A 23,515-nucleotide genomic window follows, 5' to 3' on the forward strand; every position below is an offset into this window, starting at 1 on the left:
CCCTGTACTAGGAGGGAGAAGACCCAGTAACCATAATAACACCCCTGAACTAGGAGGAGAGAAGACCCAGTAACCATAATAACACCCCTGAACTAGGAGGGAGAAGACCCAGTAACCATAATAACACCCCTGAACTAGGAGGAGAGAGGGAGAAGACCCAGTAACCATAATAACACCCCTGTACTAGGAGGGAGAAGACCCAGTAACCATAATAACACCCCTGAACTAGGAGGAGAGAAGACCCAGTAACCATAATAACACCCCTGTACTAGGAGGGAGAAGACCCAGTAACCATAATAACACCCCTGTACTCGGAGGGAGAAGACCCAGTAACCATAATAACACCCCTGAACTAGGAGGAGAGAAGACCCAGTAACCATAATAACACCCCTGAACTAGGAGGGAGAAGACCCAGTAACCATAATAACACCCCTGAACTAGGAGGAGAGAGGGAGAAGACCCAGTAACCATAATAACACCCCTGTACTAGGAGGGAGAAGACCCAGTAACCATAATAACACCCCTGAACTAGGAGGGAGAGAGGGAGAAGACCCAGTAATCATAATGACACCCCTGAACTAGGAAGAGAGAAGACCCAGTAACCATAATAACACCCATGAACTGGGAGGGAGAAGACCCAGTAACCATAATAACACCCCTGTACTAGGAGGGAGAGAGGGAGAAGACCCAGTAACCATAACACCCCTGAACTAGGAGGAGAGAAGACCCAGTAACCATAATAACACCCCTGAACTAGGAGGGAGAAGACCCAGTAACCATAATAACACCCCTGAACTAGGAGGGAGAAGACCCAGTAACCATAATAACACCCCTGAACTAGGAGGGAGAAGACCCAGTAACCATAATGACACCCCTGAACTAGGAGGGAGAAGACCCAGTAACCATAATGACACCCCTGAACTAGGAGGGAGAAGACCCAGTAACCATAATGACACCCCTGTACTAGGAGGGAGAAGACCCAGTAACCATAATGACACCCCTGTACTAGGAGGGAGAAGACCCAGTAACCATAATAACACCCCTGTACTAGGAGGGAGAGAGGGAGAAGACCCAGTAACCATAATGACACCCCTGAACTAGGAGGGAGAAGACCCAGTAACCATAATGACACCCCTGAACTAGGAGGGAGAAGACCCAGTAACCATAATGACACCCCTGTACTAGGAGGGAGAAGACCCAGTAACCATAATGACACCCCTGTACTAGGAGGGAGAAGACCCAGTAACCATAATGACACCCCTGTACTAGGAGGGAGAAGACCCAGTAACCATAATGACACCCCTGAACTAGGAGGGAGAAGACCCAGTAACCATAATGACACCCCTGAACTAGGAGGGAGAAGACCCAGTAACCATAATGACACCCCTGAACTAGGAGGGAGAAGACCCAGTAACCATAATGACACCCCTGTACTAGGAGGGAGAAGACCCAGTAACCATAATGACACCCCTGTACTAGGAGGGAGAAGACCCAGTAACCATAACACCCCTGTACTAGGAGGGAGAAGACCCAGTAACCATAACACCCCTGTACTAGGAGGGAGAAGACCCAGTAACCATAATAACACCCCTGTACTAGGAGGGAGAGAGGGAGAAGACCCAGTAACCATAATAACACCCCTGTACTAGGAGGGAGAAGACCCAGTAACCACAATAACACCCCTGAACTAGGAGGGAGAAGACCCAGCAACCATAATGACTCCCCTGTGAACTTCCTATCATAAACATACCAATGACAATCTGCACAAAAATACACGTACACCTCTAGAGCTGTCAGCACCTCCTTTTAGATTAAAACAGACCACCTCCAGATTAAAACAGATATAATAAAAGCCACTCTTCACAGTGATGAGTGAAGGCCCAACCAGTCCTTGTGACTGTTTTCACCCTTTATAAACTGCATAGAGCGTTACTAGAAGGAACATTGACTTGAATGGGAATGTCCAATCGAATAATTAGACTACAGTATATTTACATGGTAAAGACCTCTTCTCCTGAACAAGCGTTTCCTAATGGTCTGAAAGTCTGTTTCAAACAGCCTGATGTTACCTGGCACCACGACAGTCCCAGTCTGATGTTACCTCGCACCACGACAGTCCCAGCCTGATGTTACCTGGCACCACGACAGTCCCAGCCTGATGTTACCTGGCACCACGACAGTCCCAGTCTGATGTTACCTGGCACCACGACAGTCCCAGTCTGATGTTACCTGGCACCACGACAGTCCCAGTCTGATGTTACCTGGCACCACGACAGTCCCAGTCTGATGTTACCTGGCACCACGACAGTCCCAGTCTGATGTTACCTGGCACCACGACAGTCCCAGTCTGATGTTACCTGGCACCACGACAGTCCCAGTCTGATGTTACCTGGCACCACGACAGTCCCAGTCTGATGTTACCTGGCACCACGACAGTCCCAGTCTGATGTTACCTGGCACCACGACAGTCCCAGTCTGATGTTACCTGGCACCACGACAGTCCCAGTCTGATGTTACCTGGCACCACGACAGTCCCAGTCTGATGTTACCTGGCACCACGACAGTCCCAGTCTGATGTTACCTGGCACCACGACAGTCCCAGTCTGATGTTACCTGGCACCACGACAGTCCCAGTCTGATGTTACCTGGCACCACGACAGTCCCAGTCTGATGTTACCTGGCACCACGACAGTCCCAGTCTGATGTTACCTGGCACCACGACAGTCCCAGTCTGATGTTACCTGGCACCACGACAGTCCCAGTCTGATGTTACCTGGCACCACGACAGTCCCAGTCTGATGTTACCTGGCACCACGACAGTCCCAGTCTGTTTTAGTCTAAGGTTAACTTGCACCACCATATACATTTGCTAAAATTTCTTTCAAGCTGTTTTTGCTTTGTCATTACGGGCTACTGTGCGTAGGTTGCTGAGGAACTTCCTTAATCCATTTTAGAACACGTGTGACGTAACAAAATGTGGAAAAGGTAAAGTGGTCTGAAAACATATGCACACACACACACAGAACCAGTCAAAAGTTTGGAAACACCTACTCATTCAAGGGATTTTCTTTATTTTTACGATTTTCCACATCGTAGAATAATAGTGAAGACATCAAAACTATGAAATAACACATATGGAATCATGTAGTAACCAAAAAAAAGTGTTAAACAAATCAAAATATATTTTATATTTGAGATTCTTCAAAGTAGCCACCCTTTGCCTTGCTGACAGCTTTGCACTCTTGACATTCTCTCAACCAGCTTCATGAGGTAGTCACCTGGAATGCATTTTAATTAACTGGTGTGCCTTGTTAAAAGTTCATTTGTGGAATTTCTTTCCTTCTTAATGCGTTTGAGCCAATCAGTTGTGTTGTGGCAAGGTAGGGGTGGTATACAGAAGATAGCCCTATTTGGTAAAAGACCAAGTCCATATTATGGCAAGAACAGCTCAAATAAGCAAAGAGAAACGACAATCCATCATTACTTTAAGAAATTCAGGTCAGTCAATCCGGAAAATTTCCAAAAATGTGAACGTTTCTTCAAGTGCAGTCGCATAAAAAATCAGGCACTATGATGAAACTGTGGCCACTTTCAAGAATCTAAATATAAAATAAATTGTTGATATGTTTAACACTTTTTTGGTTACTAGATGATTCCATATGTGTTATGTCAGTTTTGATGTCTTCACTAGGTAAAAATAAAGAAAAGGCCTTGAATGAGTCGGTGTGTGCAAACTTTTGACTGGTACTGACTGTATGTACACTCCGTCCACAACCGGAAATGTCTGGAAGCAACCCACGTCAATGAATGAATGAATGAATGGAGGCTACAACAACATTAGATAATTGTCAAGTCCTCCTCTTGTTCACCATCCAAAGGACACAGGGACAACTCAATTTTCCAACTCAATCTTTTTTATTTTTAGTTTGCCTTCAGTTGGTTGGTCTGTCCAGTAAATTAGCCAGTAAATTAGCCAGTAATTTAGCCAGTAAATTAGCCAGTAAATTAGCCAGTAATTTAGCCAGTAATTTAGCCAGTAATTTAGCCAGTAATTTAGCCAGTAATTTAGCCAGTAATTTAGCCAGTAAATTAACCAGTAAATTAACCAGTAAATTAGCCAGTAAATTAGCCAGTAAATTAACCAGTAAATTAGCCAGTAAATTAGCCAGTAAATTAGCCAGTAAATTAGCCAGTAAATTAGCCAGTAAATTAGCCAGTAAATTAACCAGTAAATTAACCAGTAAATTAGCCAGTAAATTAGCCAGTAAATTAGCCAGTAAATTAGCCAGTAAATTAACCAGTAAACCTTTAAAGACAGAACAAAAGTTTCCATCTTAATTAAACATTTTAATGAACTTAAATTAGTTTAAACATTTAAATAACATTCTAAATAACTAAGATGAATTAACCATTTAAGCCTTTTACCATTGGCGTCTTTGGACTGAACCTGTGAGTGAACTTGGAGTTTTCCCTCTGAAGTTTGTTCTTCTGAATGACTGACACCCTCCATGCCTTCACAGGTGCTCCAAATAAGTGAAAATTATTGATCAGGTGACAAACAGCCGGTTTCCTGCTGCTGGTGCACTCTGGGAAGTGTAGTCCTTCACTCACTCCTGATATTCAGCTCAACAATAATATTGCTAACCAGCTTAATGCACAAAGCCTAGTTTTATCCCAAACTAGAACCAAACATTACGAGTAGCAGTTTATAACCAACAGTATGGTACAGTACAACGTTATAAGTTAACATGAGTTAGCTAGCTTATGTTAGCTGGCTGGCTAGCCATCACCATTCAACCAAAACCTGCACCAACCTAGTTAGCCTGCAGATTTTTTTAGTTTGTGAGACTTATTTTTCCAGATGAAGTCAAGAAAGGTCTTATTGATCTCTTTACAAGTAGCCGGATTGACACATAACGATAATGAGGGGTACACAAAATGAGACAGTCCCTCTGCCTTGGACAGAAGTACTCTCCCAAGTACAGAATGATCTCTTTGTAGCCAATTATTAAATATATTTTTAGTTCTCTTAATTTTAGGAGAGAAATTCAAATGTTGCCTGACTAAGTGTTTTTTTTGACAGAGGCCTTACTGAACTTTGTTTGGTATACAATATTTGTAAGTGCACTTCAAACTTTTACATAAAATATATCGATGTAATTCTATGAAATCCACATGTGTGGCTATTGATGATATCTGCGTTTTCTGTGAAAAAGATGGTGAGAATCTGTCTCACCAAATTTGTGTCAGAATTTGGGGAAAACCTTGCAAATTACATATTTACCATTATGAACACTGGCTATGTTTTTGACATGAAAGATATAATATGTTACTATTGCAATGATAACAAGACCATTGAAATGATTGTGAATTTTTTTATTCTTGTTGCCAAATACTTCATACACAAACAAAAATTCCAAAATTCTATACCAAAATTATATATTTTTTTGATTGAATTTAACTATTTTATTAAAACATTAACCCTAGTAAACAATAACAAGAATAACATTTCCCTAAATCATTACAATAAGACTTTTTCAGAGTGATTACAATTGCACTAGAATTGTTCATTTTTTTAAATATTTTTTGTTTGTTTGTTCCAGTATTCGCTCATTAATACCTGCGTTCAGTTTTGTATGATGTAAGAATGTAAATTGTTGATCTGTATTTGAATACATTTTTATTTTTTTATTTTTATCAATAACTATTTCACTTGTAAGACAAAATAAGTATTTTGTCACATGTAACTATATTTAATTATAAAAAATAAATTACTATCCCGAAAGTAGTCCGGTCACCGTCTTTGTTTCCTCCGCCGTATTGCGCAGTAGAGACCTAGATTGTCCCATTTATGAAAGTTGTTTTCGCCGTTGTATAGTATTTCAATATCAATATTTTTATTGAAGGAATATATATTGATTTAAAATAGAAACATTTGCCTCTATAGTATTGCATTTATTTAACGTTTAAGTTACCGGAAGTGTGACGACGTCGGAAGCATATAACCGTGTGAGTTGTATTACCAACTTCCTTTTCTACCGTGACTTCCGCTGAGTGAGCAGCGTGGTTCACAGGGAGCCGAAACACAAATAATAAAATGGTGAGAATCCAGGATAATTTATTTCAGTTGCATATACAATTTGGCGTCAACGTTAGTGAGCAAGTTATAGTCCCAAACCCGAACAGTTGTCTCGATGAAAACTTTCCAAGGCCGTTTAACTTATTCCATGTCGGATCTGAACGAAGCTGGAGACATGTTGGACGGTTTCTAGCCGGGTCACATGTACTGTCCTTACAACCACAGGCCGGGTTTGCTCAGTTATAGGTGAGATTCGTAAACCAGTATACCTTTCTTCATGTAACTGTTGTGAATATGTTCTTAGTAAAACTTTAACCGAGCTATGGTTTACTATCTAGCTAGTTACCCACTTATAACGCATCCAAAGCTCACATTATTTGGTTAGTACCTACTAACATAGCGGCTAATTAGCTAGCCAAGGGATCCTGCCACTAGGTCGTAATTTTACTTTGATATTGCGGTACTTAACTACATTTCCTTGCTATGATGGTGTAATTTGCGTCCTACTTTGCAATCAGTCGACAGATGCCTACTGTCACATGCTGGCGCAAGTGAATGACGACGACTGAGTCTGAGCAAGATTATAAACTGGCTATGTTGGCTAAAGTTAAACATTTCAGATAACTATCAACATGCGATTAGGTACATTATAACCTACTGCAGGATTAATCAGATTTCCCTGACCTTTGTCTTCCTCAGGCTTGTGCCCGGCCTTTAATCTCTATCTACTCCGAGAAAGGAGAGAGTTCAGGCCTAAATGTGGTGATGCCTGCGGTGTTCAAGGCTCCCATCCGCCCGGACATTGTCAACTTTGTGCACACCAACATGTGCAAGAACAGCCGTCAGCCCTATGCTGTCAGCAAACTGGCCGGTGAGTGAGTGTTTTCAGCATGTATTCAATCAAATAAACATTGCTTTTTGGAGACAGGTTACAAGGTTCAATGATGAGTTTACACTTCGGTCCGTGTTTCTGAAAGCAGTGATTATACTAGAAGTTCTGAAGGGCTTTCATCTGTACCATAAAACCAATAGCAGGCTATTTTGATGTGTATAGAGGACAGGTTGTAATGCACTCTGGGTTCCAGGTCATCAGACGAGCGCGGAGTCCTGGGGTACAGGCAGAGCTGTGGCTCGTATTCCTCGTGTGAGAGGAGGTGGTACCCACCGCTCCGGTCAGGGAGCCTTCGGAAATGTATCCTTCTCTGACAGACAGAATTAAACATTTCCTATTAATCTTGCCATGTCTGTAACGGGTACAAATGTGCTACTGGGGTTGTGTTCATTATGGCTCATTGTAACTAAACATTTTGTAGAGTTAATTAGTTTCTGATTGGACGAGTACAGGTGGCACCACACTGTTTTGGTGTTGATCAGTTTGTTGTCTAATGAACGAAGCCCTGGTGGTTAAGGCATGCTGAGGTGGACTAGACATTAAGGGGCTTGCAGTGATGGTGTAATTTGCGTCCTACACTGTGAACAGTGACATTATGCCTGATGTCGTATGCTGGCACAAGTGGCTGACGACCCTGAAGTCTGAGCAAGGCACTCAAACGCATTTAGGGCTGGTTTCCCGGACACAGATTAAGGTCCTAGACTAAAGACCACTTAATGTTTGGTAAACTGGCCAAGAAGATGCCGATTTCAATGTGTTGTTTAGCCGTTCCTTAACGTAACTGTAGATGTGTCGTGGAGGCCGCATGTTCGCCCCCACCAAGACGTGGCGCCGCTGGCACCGCAGGATCAACACTACCCAGAAGCGTTACGCCATCTGCTCCGCCCTGGCTGCGTCTGCTCTGCCTGCACTTGTCATGTCAAAAGGTATGCTGCCCACCATGCTCTGTTGTACTCACTGCATAGCTTAGTCTTCTTACCATGTGTAAATGTTTTTATTTAACCTTTTATACAGGTAATCATTTTTAGGTAAGACTCTTGTTGCTAGACAACTTCTGTATTTAAGAAATCACAGGCTATTAAGAGTTCAGGATTTTGGCAAGGGGCCCCATTTCAGCTTCCCCAGAGTTTATTTTTATTTTAACTTTATTTAACTAGGCAAGTCACTTAAGAACAATTTCTTCTTTTCAATGAAGGCCTAGGAACAGTGGGTTAACCTCTGGGATTTGTGGGATGCTAGCGTCCCACCTCGACAACAGCCAGTGAAATTGCAGGGCGCCAAATTCAAACAAATCTCATAATTAAAATTCCTCCAACATACAAGTATTATACACCATTTTAAAAACTTCTTGTTAATCCAACCAGTGTCCAATTTCAAAAAGGCTTTACGGTGAAAGCGTACCATGCGATTATCTGAGGACAGCGCTCAGCCACCAAAACAAGCCATACAGATACCCGCCATGTTGTGGAGTCAGTAGGTCAGAAATAGCATTATAAATATTCACTTACCTTTGATCTTCATCAGAATGCACTCCCAGGAATCCTAGATCCACAAATGTTCCATAAAGTTAATCTTTATGTAAATACCTCCTTTTTGTTTGTGCGTTTAGTTCACAATCCAAATGCACAAAGCGCGAGCACCAAGTCCAGACAAAGTCGGAAAAGTTCCATTACAGTTCATAGAAACGTGTCAAACGATGTATATAATCAATCTTTAGGATGTTTTTATCATAATTCTTCAATAATATTCCAACCGGCCAATTCCTTTGTCATTAGAAAGGAAAGGGAATGGAGCTCGTGCTCACGGCCGCGCTCGATCAATAACTAAAGGCTTTCAGCTGAGCCATCTACTGTGACTGGTCTTATTCGCTCCCCTTTCACAATAGAAGCTTGAAACAACATTCTAAAGACTGTTGACATCTAGTGGAAGCCTTAGGAAGTGCAATCGGACCCCATTTACACCCTATATTGGATAGGCAATCACTTGAAAAACTACAAACCTCAGATTTCCCACTTCCTGGTTGGATTTTTCTCAGGTTTGTCTGCCGTATCAGTTCTGTTATACTCACAGACATCATTCAATCAGTTTTAGAAACTTCAGTGTTTCCTATCCAAATCTACTAATAATATGCATATCGTAGCTTCTGGGCCTGAATAGCAGGCAGTTTACTCTGGGCACGCTTTTCATTCGGACGTGATAAATACTGTCCCCTACCCTAGAGAAGTTAACAAATTCTTATTTTCATTGACAGCCTAGGAACAGTGGGTTAACTGCCTGTTCAGGGGCAGAACGACAGATTTGTACCTTGTCAGCTGGGGGGATTTAAACTTGAAACCTTTCGGTTACTAGTCCAACGCTCTAACCACTAGGCTACCTGCCTCCCCTCTAACCACTAGGCTACCTGCCTCCCCCTCTAACCACTAGGCTACCTGCCTCCCCTCTAACCACTAGGCTACCTGCCTCCCCCTCTAACCACTAGGCTACCTGCCTCCCCCCTCTAACCACTAGGCTACCTGCCTCCCCCCTCTAACCACTAGGCTACCTGCCTCCCCCCTCTAACCACTAGGCTACCTGCCTCCCCCTCTAACCACTAGGCTACCTGCCTCCCCCCTCTAACCACTAGGCTACCTGCCTCCCCCTCTAACCACTAGGCTACCTGCCTCCCCCTCTAACCACTAGGCTACCTGCCTCCCCCCTCTAACCACTAGGCTACCTGCCTCCCCCTCTAACCACTAGGCTACCTGCCTCCCCCCTCTAACCACTAGGCTACCTGCCTCCCCCTCTAACCACTAGGCTACCTGCCTCCCCCTCTAACCACTAGGCTACCTGCCTCCCCCCTCTAACCACTAGGCTACCTGCCTCCCCCCTCTAACCACTAGGCTAGTGGACGTGACGATCAAAAGTGCATGTCTCTCACTGTACAAGATGATAGTTGTGGCGCTAGATGGTACTTGTGGAGCTAGATGGCTATAGATCTCTAACCAGAGGGCCTCCCCTCCTTCAGGACACCGTATAGAGGAGATCCCAGAGGTTCCACTGGTAGTCGACGATAAAGTGGAGGGTTACAAGAAGACTAAAGAGGCCGTGCTACTGCTGAAGAAACTCAACGCCTGGAACGACATCAAAAAGGTTAATACTGTAGCTAGGGTTAATACTGTAGCTAGGGTTAATACTGTAGCTAGAGTTAATACTGGTCGATGTGAACTTTTCCTCGTCTTATGAGTGACATGATGCCGTGATGAGGTTCCACTTCAGGTCCGTGTTTCTGAATCCTGATTTGAATGGAAGTCCTGAGCCATTCCAATAGGCTGCAGCCATTGCGTGGTGGTGAAATTGGATGTTCTTAGTGGCTGAGGTAAATGTGTCCTCTCTGTGTGTGTGCAGGTGTACGCGTCACAGCGCATGCGAGCTGGTAAAGGTAAGATGAGGAATCGTAGGCGTATCCAACGCAAAGGACCGTGCATCATCTACAACCAAGACCAAGGTGTTACCAAGGCCTTCAGAAACATCCCTGGTAAGTACTGGCCCGTTCTCTCTTACTCCTACTCTCCACTCTAAATTACCCAATGTAGCTCTTCTTTTCAAAAGGAAACAGTCTGGCTGTAGATGCAACTGTGTAGAAAATGGGAGTTTGGGTCTCTTTGTATAACTCACTAAGTGCCTTTTTGTCGATACTAAACTGTACATGTCCTCCCACCCCTCGACCAGGCATCACCCTACAGAACGTGAACAAGCTGAACCTGCTCAGGCTCGCCCCCGGTGGCCATGTCGGCCGCTTCTGTATCTGGACCGAATCCGCCTTCCGTAAACTGGACCAGCTCTACGGAACCTGGCGCAAATCTGCCTCTCTCAAGGTGGACTACAAGTCAGTAAAACCAGGGTTACACCTGACAGGGTGTGGCATATTAAGATGCTGATTACAAAGCATGATCATTACACAGGTGCACCTTGTGCTGGGGGACAATAAAGCCGCTCTAAAATGTGTGGTTTTTGTCACAACACAATGCCACGAAGTCAAGTTGAGGGCGCAGTGCAATTGGCATGGTGCCTGCAGGAATGTCCACCAGAGCTGTTGCCAGAGAATTGAATGTTCATTCCTCTACCATAAGCCAGCTTCCGTCGTTTGAGAATTTGTCAGTACAGCCTTACAACTGCAGACCCCGTGTATGGCGTTGTGGGCGGTGCTCTGTTTACATAGGGGGTGCGGCTGGTTTCAGCAGAAGGAGCGGGGGCCTGGGAGAGGTGAGGGGAGCGGGGGCATCAAATCGTTCTAAAGCGAGCTACAGTATCGAGGCTATTTTACTGCGCCCTCGTCTACATCAACTACATATGAAACAGCCTACGTGTTGGTTGATCATTGCAGCCTCATTTAGCCAACCTAATTCAGTCATTTTAAATAGTCTCCCACTTAACACACTCTCTGACTGTAACACGGCTTTGACTGACAATAACATCCAGCTACTGTACACTTTAATGAGGCACACTCATAAAACTGTTTTTATAAACATGTTGAATGTAGTTCTTTGTTAAAATAAACCTACTTTGTCTCAAAAGAATACTCTCCCAGGTAATAGAATATTGTTTGTTGGGATAGTGGAATAACCGTTATTTATTTGCACAATGCCCTTTTGGGGTAGGTAAACTACCTTCATACTTTTATTTATTTTAATCCGGTACCGGTGTTCGTTGAACATCCCCTTTCCTCAGTGGGGTCCAGTTAGTTTGGCAGCTTCTGAACGGTTTGGGCTACAGATGTTGGCACACCGGCGGTTCTGGCTTGGGACGTGTCCTCAGATCTCCACCAGTGTATAGAGTGAACTTACTATTGGGCCTTATCTTCCTAGTTGGTTAAAACTGGTTGAAATTGAAGTTCGTCATTTGAACTAGTTAGTGATGTTAACCGGTTGGGCATCATGTAGTGTTACCCCAGCTCAGTCCTCCAGAACCCCCAACAAAGCTTTTTTTGTTGTTGTATCCCTGAACAAACTTGCCCGATTCAACTCTGAGGGCTTGGTTACTTGGCCAGCTGAATCAGGTGTGCTTGTCCGGGGCAACAACGAGTTGAGGTGCTCAAGGACTGGCCTTCAGTGTGTTGGTTAGTAACAGATTTTGAGAGCGATTTAATTTCTACAGTGATGAGCTTCCACTTCGGTCCGTGTTTCTGAATCCTGATATCTACCAGAAGTTCTGAGTTTTAATGAAATGCTCTAATGGTCTGTTGCTAAACCACATGCTACTCCCTAACAACCTTAGAGGTTCTGCCAGTTGTAGTCTGACCTCTGTCCCGTCTGACCTCTGTCCTGTCTCCCCCCTCCAGTCTGCCCATGCACAAGATGACCAACACAGATCTGAGCAGGATTCTGAAGAGTGAGGAGATCCAGAAAGCACTTCGTGCACCAAAGTAAGACCTGCTCACTTTATATTGTACAGAGCATTATGGGTACTGTAGTAGGATGTGCTGCATTGTCCTCCACTGTGACATGAGGTTCCACTTCAGGTCCGTGTTTCTGAATCCTGATTTTGAATGGAAGTCCTGAGCCATTCCAATAGGCTGCATCCCGAATGACCCTATTCCCCATAATGCACTACTGTTGATCGGGGCCAATTGAGCTCAGGTCTAAAGTAGTGCACTATGTAGCGAAGTGTTCCATTTGGCATGCTACCATCAACATGAAGGTTCACACAATGCTGCTAGATTTGACCCCCCCTTCTTGAACCTGTCTGGTCTCCTCACAGCAAGAAGATCAGGCGCAGAGTCCTGAAGAAGAACCCTTTGAAGAACCTGAGAATAATGATGAAGCTGAACCCCTACGCCAAGACAGCCAGACGTCAAGCCATCCTGCTGCATGACCCGGCTGTGAGTAGACCACCAAAATGGCCGACTAGGGCTCTCAGTTGCATATGAAGGCCTGTATAATTAGGGAGACTGGTTAACCAGTAGGCCTAGTCCTGGAGTTTTAGTCTAGGACTGGGCTTAATCTGTCTGGCGAAACAACCCCCAAATTATAAATGTCTGTAGTGCAGGGAGTGGTCAGTAACAGAAGGAGCTATTTAATTCTACACGGAGCTTCCACTTTTGTCCCTGTTTCCTGATATCTTAACAGAAGTTCTGATTAAAGCCTGTGAAATACTCCCTCCCCATTGCACCTAAATAATGTGACGTAGTAGAACAACCTTCTGTATTATCAGAAATCCCTGCTTCTGACTTGCCTAGTTAAATAAATACAAATCTATCACCTCTATTCATACATTGAAATTGACCCACCCCTACATCAATATCCTATATTGTCCTAATGACAAGTCTCTCTCCAGCGGCCCCCGCACTCTCTCAATTCAATGTAAGAGCTTTATTGGCATGGGGAAGCATGTTAACTTCATATGGGCAGGTGGGACAGTAGCGTCCCACCTGGCCAACATCCGGTGTAATTGCAGAGCGCAAAATTCAAATATTTAACATTCTTGAAAATGTTATACATCAAAATAAAGCTTAACTTCTTGTTAATCCAGCCACTGTCAGATTTCTAAAAGGCTTTACGGCGAAAGCAGACCATGTGATTATCTGAGGACAGCGCCCCGCATACAAACACATGAAACATATTTCAACCAGGCAGGTGCGCCACAGAAGTCAGAAATGGCGATATAATAAATGCCTTACCTTTTGATCTTCTGTTAGCACTCCAAAATGTCCCAGAAACATCGCAAATGGTCCTTTTTGTTTGATAATGTCCTATGTCCCAAAAATGTCCATTTATTTGGCGCGTTAGATTCAGAAATACACCGGTTTCAACTCGCCCAACATGCCTACAAAATATCTAATAGTTACCTGTAAACTTGGTCCAAACATTTCAAACAACTTTCCTAATCAACCTCCGGTACCCTAAAATGTAAATAATCAATAATTTAAGACAGAATAAACTTTCTAATACCGGATAAAAACAACGTGAAGCGCGCTCCAGTCCATGTGCACCAAAACAGTCCACCTGGAGTGACACTTACAATGAATAGGACTACTTCTTCATTTCTCAAAAGAAAAACATCAAACAATTTCTAACGACTGTTGACATCTAGTGGAAGCCATAGGAACTGCAATCTGGGCCCTAATAAATCAGCTCTCCCATAGAAAACCATTGGGAAATCCCATGACCTTAATTCTTTTCCCCCTGGATGGTTTGTCCTTGGGGTTTCGCCTGCCAAATTAGTTCTGTTATACGCAGACATTATTTTAACTGTTTTAGAAACTTTTGTATTTTCTATCCTAATCCTAACTTCTGGGCCTGAGTAACAGGCAGTTTACTTTGGGCACGCTTTTCATCCGGATGTCAAAATACTGCCCCCTACACCAGAGAGGTTAACATGGCCAAAGCAAGTGAAGTAGATACACAATATAAATGATGCTAAACATTACCTTCCTGCTCTCTTTCTTCCCAGATCAAGGCCAAGATGCTGAAGCCTAAGAAGAAGCTGTCAAAGGCCCCAGCCAAGGCATAAAGCAGCTCGTCTCTTCTAACAGACTGGTGTTCAGAGATGGTTTCAAATAAAATGTATAGAAAAACAATCATCCATTTGGACTTGTATTTCTTTCGGAGAATCGGAGAGGTGCGGAGGACTGCCTTAATGACATCCACGTCTTCTGCTCCCGGGGAACAACGGGTTAACTGCCTTGCTCGGGCAGAATGACAGATTTTTTTTTCGGTTACTGGCCCAACAAATCGTTCAGAAAACCTACTTTGATGTAGGGGTGTGATATGCAACTGTACTCTTGACCTTTATCCACACTGATATATCGAGAAGATTGAAATACTGCAGAAATGTGGAGTACAGTGGCATACCCCATCCCTGCATTGAGCTACATTTTCTGACCAATATCTCCATGGTGTCAATAACCATGATTCTGCTGGGTAAGTTTCTGGACACTCACTCTGTGGCAAAGCTACTGTTGATGTTTCCATCAGGGACCGGTTTCAGTTTAATTACCGTAATTTCCAGACTATTAAGCGCACCTGAATATAAGCCGCACCCACTGAATTTAAAAAATCTATATTATTTTGAACATAAATAAGCCGCACATGTCTATAAGCCGCAGGTGCCTACCGGTACATTGAAACAAATTAACTTTACACAGGCTTTAACGAAACACGGCTTGTAACAAAAATAAATTATCGGTAAACAGTGGCCTACCAAGAAAGTCATTGGTCACTATCCTCCTGTGCACTGAAACCACGGAAGTCATCTCCTTTCAAAAAAAAAAATTGAAAGCGGGAAAAATCCATATTAGTCGCGTCATTGTTAAAGCCGCGAGGTTCAAAGCGTGGGGGAAAAAAGTTGCGGCTTATAGTCCGGAATTTACGGTAGTTTGGGCTTCCTTCTGTTCTGCTTCCTGTCGGTCAGTCTTCCACTTGTTTAATCAATCCACTAGGCCACCTGGGACGGCAGGTAGCGTTGGACTAGTAACCAAAAGGTTGCTGGATTGAATCCCCTGAGCTGACAAGGTTAAAAATCTGTCGTTCTGCCCCTGAACAAGGCAGTTAACCCAGTGTTCCCCAGTAGGCCGTCAGTGTCTGGTTAAATAGAGAAATTAACCTAATTAACGGGTATTTCCTGACGCTGTTTACTCTGCTGTCTGTCAAGAACAATTCAGTCCTGCTAATTTTGATTAACTAAATAACACTGAATCAGTTTGAAAACAGGCTAATTCATACCGATATGCTCTGATAATAAGATATAAGAACACTGTACAACACTAGACGACAGTGAAATACATGACGTTGTCTTCTGTTATTTACACCGGACAGCATGGTCAGTGTGGAGAAGGCTGACACCTAGTGGATTATAGTGGTACTGCCCTAATGTGCATCATGAGTTGAGTTGGTTACAGAGACCAGTAGATGTAGGATTATACACATCTGGGGCTCTGTGGGGTCTGTTTGTGTTTGTGAACAGAGCCCCAGGACCAGCTTGCTTAGGGGACTCTCCTCCAGGTTCATCTCTCTGTAGGTGATGGCTCTGTGGGGTGTGTTTGTGAACAGAGCCCCAGTACCAGCTTGCTTAGGGGACTCTCCTCCAGGTTCATCTCTCTGTAGGTGATGGCTCTGTGGGGTGTGTTTGTGAACAGAGCCCCAGGACCAGCTTGCTTAGGGGACTCTTCTCCAGGTTCATCTCTCTGTAGGTGATGGCTCTGTGGGGTGTGTTTGTGAACAGAGCCCCAGTACCAGCTTGCTTAGGGGACTCTTCTCCAGGTTCATCTCTCTGTAGGTGATGGATTTGTTGTGGAAGGTTTGGGAATCACTTCCTTTTAGGTGGTTGTAGAATTGAACGCCTCTTTTACGGATTTTGATAGTTAGCGGGTATCAGCCTAATTCTACTCTGCATGCATTATTTGGTGTTTTACATTTTATGAATTTGTGTTTGGTGAGCGAACCCCAGACCTCACAACCATAAAGGGCAATGGGTTTTATAACTGATTCAAGTATTTTTAGCCAGATCCTAATTGGTATGTTGAATTTTATGTTCCTTTTGATGGCGTAGAAGGCCCTTCTTGCCTTGTCTCTCAGATCGTTCACAGCTTTGTGGAAGTTACCTGTGGCGCTGATGTTTAGGCCGAGGTATGTATCGTTTGTTGGGTGCTGTAGGGCAACGGTGTCTAGATGGAATTGGGCCTGTAAGTAAGCATTTCACTGTGAGGTCTACCTACACCTGTTGTATTCAGCATTTCACTGTGAGGTCTACTACACCTGTTGTATTCAGCATTTCACAGTAAGGTCTACTACACCTGTTGTATTCAGCATTTCACAGTAAGGTCCACTACACCTGTTGTATTCAGCATTTCACTGTGAGGTCCACTACACCTGTTGTATTCAGCATTTCACAGTAAGGTCTACTACACCTGTTGTATTCAGCATTTCACTAAGCTCTACCTGTTTATTCAGCATTTCACTGTGAGGTCCACTACACCTGTTGTATTCAGCATTTCACTGTGAGGTCTACTACACCTGTTGTATTCAGCATTTCACTGTGAGGTCTACTACACCTGTTGTATTCAGCATTTCACTGTGAGTCTACTACACCTGTTGTATTCAGCATTTCACTGTGAGGTCTACTACACCTGTTGTATTCAGCATTTCACTGTGAGGTCTACTACACCTGTTGTATTCAGCATTTCACTGTGAGGTCTACTACACCTGTTGTATTCAGCATTTTACTGTGAGGTCTACTACACCTGTTGTATTCAGCATTTCACTGTGAGGTCTACTACACCTGTTGTATTCAGCATTTCACTGTGAGGTCTACTACACCTGTTGTATTCAGCATTTTACTGTGAGGTCTACTACACCTGTTGTATTCAGCATTTCACTGTGAGGTCTACTACACCTGTTGTATTCAGCATTTCACTTTGAGGTCTACTACACCTGTTGTATTCGGCGCACGTGACATATAAACTTTGATTTGATTTGGTGGACATTCCTACAGTCAGCAATTGCACTGCTCCCTCAAAACTTGAGACATCTGTGGCATTGTGGTGTTTGACAAAACTGCACATTTTAGAGTGACCTTTTTATTGTCCCCAGCACAAGGTGCACCTGTGTAATGATCATGCTGTTTAATCAGTTTCTTGCTATGCCACACCTGTCAGGTGGATGGATTATCTTGTCAAGGAGAAATGATTATTAACAGGAATGTAAACAAATTTGTGAGAAAGAAGCTTTTTATGCAAATTTTTTATTTCAGCTCATGAAACATGGGACCAAACTTTACGTTGCGTATATGTTTCTGTTCAGTGTAATTATAAAAGTAAAATAACAAATAGCTTATTTTAAGCAAAACCAGATGGCTCCATATTATTGTTTTTTTAATTTACAGAAAGCCAGGGACACACTCCAACACTCAGACATAATTTACAAACGAAGCATTTGTGTTTAGTGAGTCCTCCAGATCAGAGACAGTAGGGAGGACCAGGGATGTTCTCTGTTTAGTGAGTCCTCCAGATCAGAGGCAGTAGGGAGGACCAGGGAAGTTCTCTGTTTAGTGAGTCCTCCAGATCAGAGGCAGTAGGGATGACCAGGGATGTTCTCTGTTTAGTGAGTCCTCCAGATCAGAGGCAGTAGTGATGACCAGGGACTGTTCTCTTGATAAGGGAGTGAATTGGACCATTTTCCTGTCCTGTTAAGCATACAAAATATAACTTTTGGGTGTCAGGAAAAATGTATGGAGTAAAAAGTACATTATTTTATTTAGGAATGTAGTGAAGTAAAAGTTATAAATAGACTAGATACCCCAAATAACGATTTAAGTAAAAATACTTTAAAGTAGAACTTAAGTACTTTACACCACTGATGATCCAAGACCAGCACTCCAACTCTGAGAGGCTCTGTGGATGTGAGCCCAGAGATCCTGTATGTGGACCAGCTAAGGCGCAACTGGAGGAGGAGACTGTTCCCCAATGGAAGACAGGAATCTCTGGAGGAAGGGGCTTAGAGCATCTAACCCTGTCAATCTGACTGGTAAACTCATGGGTACACTCATAGAAATAAAATCTAGATTCTACATCTCTGCTTTTCATCAAGTGGATTCCAGACGACCTGGTGGTGCACCATCTTGACAAGGGCTACATCCTGGTGCACTATGGGATACCGTATATGATATTATATAGGACTACATCCTAGTGCATTATGGGATACTGTATTATATAGGACTACATCCTAGTGCACTATGGGATACCGTATATTATATAGGACTACATCCTAGTGCACTATGGGATACTGTATATTATATAGGACTACATCCTAGTGCACTATGGGATACTGTATATGATATTATATAGGACTACATCCTAGTGCACTATGGGATACTGTATTATATAGGACTACATCCTACTGCACTATGGGATACTGTATATGATATTATATAGGACTACATCCTAGTGCATTATGGGATACTGTATATTATATAGGACTACATCCTAGTGCACTATGGGATACTGTATTATATAGGACTACATCCTAGTGCACTATGGCATACTGTATAGGACTACATCCTGGTGCACTATGGCATACTGTATATAATATTATATAGGACTACATCCTAGTGCACTATGGCATACTGTATAGGACTACATCCTGGTGCACTATGGCATACTGTATATGATATTATATAGGACTACATCCTAGTGCATTATGGGATACTGTATTATATAGGACTACATCCTAGTGCACTATGGGATACTGTATATTATATAGGACTACATCCTAGTGCACTATGGGATACTGTATATTATATAGGACTACATCCTAGTGCACTATGGTATACTGTATATTATATAGGACTACATCCTAGTGCGTTATGGGATACCGTATATTATATAGGACTACATCCTAGTGCACTATGGGATACTGTATATTATATAGGACTACATCCTAGTGCATTATGGGATACTGTATTATATAGGACTACATCCTAGTGCACTATGGGATACTGTATATTACATAGGACTACATCCTAGTGCACTATGGGATACTGTATATTATATAGGACTACATCCTAGTGCACTATGGTATACTGTATATTATATAGGACTACATCCTAGTGCGTTATGGGATACCGTATATTATATAGGACTACATCCTAGTGCACTATGGGATACTGTATATTATATAGGACTACATCCTGGTGCACTATGGGATACTGTATATTATATAGGACTACACCCTAGTGCACTATGGGATACTGTATATGATATTATATAGGACTACATCCTGGTGCACTATGGGATACTGTATATTATATAGGACTACATCCTAGTGCATTATGGGATACTGTATTATATAGGACTACATCCTGGTGCACTATGGGATACTGTATATTATATAGGACTACATCCTAGTGCACTATGCGATACTGTATATGATATTATATAGGACTACATCCTGGTGCACTATGGGATACTGTATATTATATAGGACTACATCCTAGTGCGTTATGGGATACTGTATATTATATAGGACTACATTCTAGTGCACTATGGGATACTGTATATTATATAGGACTACATCCTGGTGCACTATTGGATACTGTATATTATATAGGACTACACCCTAGTGCACTATGGGATACTGTATATTATATTATATAGGACTACATCCTAGTGTACTATGGGATACTGAATTATATTATATTATTGTCTCCAGTCAGTGTATTGATCAGTAGGACAGTATATTATTGTCTCCAGTCAGTGTATTGATCAGTAGGACAGTATATTATTGTCTCCAGCCAGTGTATTGATCAGTAGGACAGTATATTATTGTCTCCAGCCAGTGTATTGATCAGTAGGACAGTATATTATTGTCTCCTGCCAGTGTATTGATCAGGACAGTATATTATTGTCTCCAGTCAGTGTATTGATCAGTAGGACAGTATATTATTGTCTCCAGCCAGTGTATTGATCAGTAGGACAGTATATTATTGTCTCCAGCCAGTGTATTGATCAGGACAGTATATTATTGTCTCCAGTCAGTGTATTGATCAGTAGGACAGTATATTATTGTCTCCAGCCAGTGTATTGATCAGTAGGACAGTATATTATTGTCTCCAGCCAGTGTATTGATCAGGACAGTATATTATTGTCTCCAGCCAGTGTATTGATCAGGACAGTATATTATTGTCTCCAGTGTATTGATCAGGACAGTATATTATTGTCTCCAGCCAGTGTATTGATCAGTAGGACAGTATATTATTGTCTCCAGTCAGTGTATTGATCAGTAGGACAGTATATTATTGTCTCCAGCCAGTGTATTGATCAGTAGGACAGTATGTTATTGTCTCCAGCCAGTGTATTGATCAGTAGGACAGTATATTATTGTCTCCAGCCAGTGTATTGATCAGTAGGACAGTATATTATTGTCTTCAGCCAGTGTATTGATCAGTAGGACAGTATATTATTGTCTCCAGCCAGTGTATTGGACAGTATATTATTGTCTCCAGCCAGTGTATTGATCAGTAGGACAGTATATTATTGTCTCCAGCCAGTGTATTGATCAGTAGGACAGTATATTATTGTCTCCAGCCAGTGTATTGATCAGGACAGTATATTATTGTCTCCAGCCAGTGTATTGATCAGTAGGACAGTATATTATTGTCTCCAGCCAGTGTATTGATCAGTAGGACAGTATATTATTGTCTCCAGACAGTGTATTGATCAGGACAGTATATTATTGTCTCCAGCCAGTGTATTTATCAGTAGGACAGTATATTATTGTCTCCAGCCAGTGTATTGATCAGTAGGACAGTATATTATTGTCTCCAGACAGTGTATTGATCAGTAGGACAGTATATTATTGTCTCCAGCCAGTGTATTGATCAGTAGGACAGTATATTATTGTCTCCAGCCAGTGTATTGATCAGGACAGTATATTATTGTCTCCAGCCAGTGTATTGATCAGTAGGACAGTATATTATTGTCTCCAGCCAGTGTATTGATCAGGACAGTATATTATTGTCTCCAGCCAGTGTATTGATCAGTAGGACAGTATATTATTGTCTCCAGACAGTGTATTGATCAGTAGGACAGTATATTATTGTCTCCAGCCAGTGTATTTATCAGTAGGACAGTATATTATTGTCTCCAGCCAGTGTATTGATCAGTAGGACAGTATATTATTGTTTCCAGCCAGTGTATTGATCAGTAGGACAGTATATTATTGTCTCCAGCCAGTGTATTGATCAGTAGGACAGTATATTATTGTCTCCAGCCAGTGTATTGATCAGGACAGTATATTATTGTCTCCAGCCAGTGTATTGATCAGTAGGACAGTATATTATTGTCTCCAGCCAGTGTATTGATCAGGACAGTATATTATTGTCTCCAGCCAGTGTATTGATCAGTAGGACAGTATATTATTGTCTCCAGCCAGTGTATTGATCAGTAGGACAGTATATTATTGTCTCCAGACAGTGTATTGATCAGTAGGACAGTATATTATTGTCTCCAGCCAGTGTATTGATCAGTAGGACAGTATATTATTGTCTCCAGACAGTGTATTGATCAGTAGGACAGTATATTATTGTCTCCAGCCAGTGTATTGATCAGTAGGACAGTATATTATTGTCTCCAGACAGTGTATTGAAGGTTTATTATATTATCACCAGCGGTTGGAACCTAAATTATTTTCCAATCGTTTCGTTCTGAACAGAACCATTGTTTTTTTAGTTCTGTTCCACTGTTCTGACCAGCAAAACAAAGTTCTGGACCGGTTCCAACCAAAATAGCACCAGTTTATATTGTTCCTTTATCGTTCCTTTTTAAACCTCTGAAATATATATTTTTTTACATTTAGCTCAACATGAAATTACTTCACCAATCAGAGCAGCTTCCTATAGAGCAGGAGCAAGCTATTGCTCAGTGAGTCGTTTACATGGAGCGGGCAAGCTATTGCTCAGTGAGTCGTTTACATGGAGCGGGCAAGCTATTGCTCAGTGAGTCGTTTACATGGAGCAGGGGAAAGCTATTGCTCAGTGAGTCGTTTACATGGAGCAGGGGAAAGCTATTGCTCAGTGAGTCGTTTACATGGAGCAGGAGCAAGCTATTGCTCAGTGAGTCGTTTACATGGAGCAGGAGCAAGCTATTGCTCAGTGAGTCGTTTACATGGAGCAGGGGCAAGCTATTGCTCAGTGAGTCGTTTACATGGAGCAGGGGCAAGATATTGCTCAGTGAGTCGAGGGGCTTGTAACATCAGTAGGTTACAGCTATGTTTCAGAGAGGGAGGGGCTTGTAACATCAGTAGGTTACAGCTATGTTTCAGAGAGGGAGGGGCTTGTAACATCAGTAGGTTACAGCTATGTTTCAATCCTGACTAGAACCAAAAAATGTGATCATATTACTCCAGTGCTAGCCTCCCTACACTGGCTTCCTGTTAAGGCAAGGGCTGATTTCAAGGTTTTACTGCTAACCTACAAAGCATTACATGGGCTTGCTCCTACCTATCTTTCCGATTTGGTCCTGCCGTACATACCTACACGTACGCTACGGTCACAAGACGCAGGCCTCCTAATTGTCCCTAGAATTTCTAAGCAAACGGCTGGAGGTAGGGCTTTCTCCTATAGAGCTCCATTTTTATGGAATGGTCTGCCTACCAATGTGAGAGACGCAGACTCAGTCTCAACCTTTAAGTCTTTACTGAAGACTTATCTCTTCAGTAGGTCCTATGATTAAGTATAGTCTGGCCCAGGAGTGTGAAGGTGAACGGAAAGGCTGGAGCAACGAACCGCCCTTGCTGTCTCTGCCTTGCCGGTTGCCCTCTTTCCACTGGGATTCTCTGCCTCTAACCCTTTTACAGGGGCTGAGTCACTGGCCTACTGGTGTTCTTCCATGCCGTCCATGGGAGGGGTGCGTCACTTGAGTGGGTTGAGTCACTGACGTGGTCTTCCTGTCTGGGTTGGCGCCCCCCTTGGGTTGTGCCATGGCGGAGATCGTTGTGGGCTATACTCGGCCTTGTCTTAGGACGGTAAGTTGGTGGTTGGAGACATCCCTCTAGTGGTGTGGGGGCTGTGCTTTG

The 23,515-nt window shown here is 42.8% G+C and overlaps 1 protein-coding gene and 5 non-coding genes across 7 annotated transcripts; all 6 read left to right on the forward strand.

The window, feature by feature from the left end:
• Positions 1 to 5,876: 5,876 nt before the first annotated feature.
• On the forward strand, positions 5,877 to 14,526 carry LOC106561854 (60S ribosomal protein L4-A). 2 transcript variants are annotated; one of them, XM_014126120.2, is made up of 10 exons: positions 5,877 to 6,100; positions 6,779 to 6,950; positions 7,165 to 7,271; positions 7,759 to 7,897; positions 9,976 to 10,100; positions 10,356 to 10,485; positions 10,680 to 10,836; positions 12,289 to 12,372; positions 12,708 to 12,828; positions 14,400 to 14,526. In XM_014126120.2, exons 1-10 carry the CDS (start codon positions 6,098 to 6,100, stop codon positions 14,457 to 14,459), a joined length of 1,098 nt encoding a protein of 365 aa, XP_013981595.2. In that variant the 5' UTR covers positions 5,877 to 6,097; the 3' UTR covers positions 14,460 to 14,526. The 2 variants fall into 2 exon arrangements, with proteins under 2 accessions (XP_013981595.2, XP_013981596.2); XM_014126121.2 differs by having other exon boundaries at positions 6,048 to 6,325.
• Positions 6,559 to 6,657, forward strand: LOC123724981 (small nucleolar RNA SNORD16). Its single transcript, XR_006757458.1, has one exon. It is a non-coding gene; the product is annotated as a small nucleolar RNA SNORD16 (small nucleolar RNA).
• On the forward strand, positions 7,016 to 7,084 carry LOC123724978 (small nucleolar RNA SNORD18). Its single transcript, XR_006757455.1, has one exon. It is a non-coding gene; the product is annotated as a small nucleolar RNA SNORD18 (small nucleolar RNA).
• Positions 7,521 to 7,619, forward strand: LOC123724982 (small nucleolar RNA SNORD16). Its single transcript, XR_006757459.1, has one exon. It is a non-coding gene; the product is annotated as a small nucleolar RNA SNORD16 (small nucleolar RNA).
• Positions 10,202 to 10,269, forward strand: LOC123724977 (small nucleolar RNA SNORD18). Its single transcript, XR_006757454.1, has one exon. It is a non-coding gene; the product is annotated as a small nucleolar RNA SNORD18 (small nucleolar RNA).
• On the forward strand, positions 12,099 to 12,166 carry LOC123724979 (small nucleolar RNA SNORD18). Its single transcript, XR_006757456.1, has one exon. It is a non-coding gene; the product is annotated as a small nucleolar RNA SNORD18 (small nucleolar RNA).
• Positions 14,527 to 23,515: the final 8,989 nt, after the last annotated feature.

Source organism: Salmo salar, chromosome ssa10 (assembly GCF_905237065.1).
Source record: "Salmo salar chromosome ssa10, Ssal_v3.1, whole genome shotgun sequence".
In the NCBI taxonomy this organism is placed as follows: domain Eukaryota; kingdom Metazoa; phylum Chordata; class Actinopteri; order Salmoniformes; family Salmonidae; genus Salmo; species Salmo salar.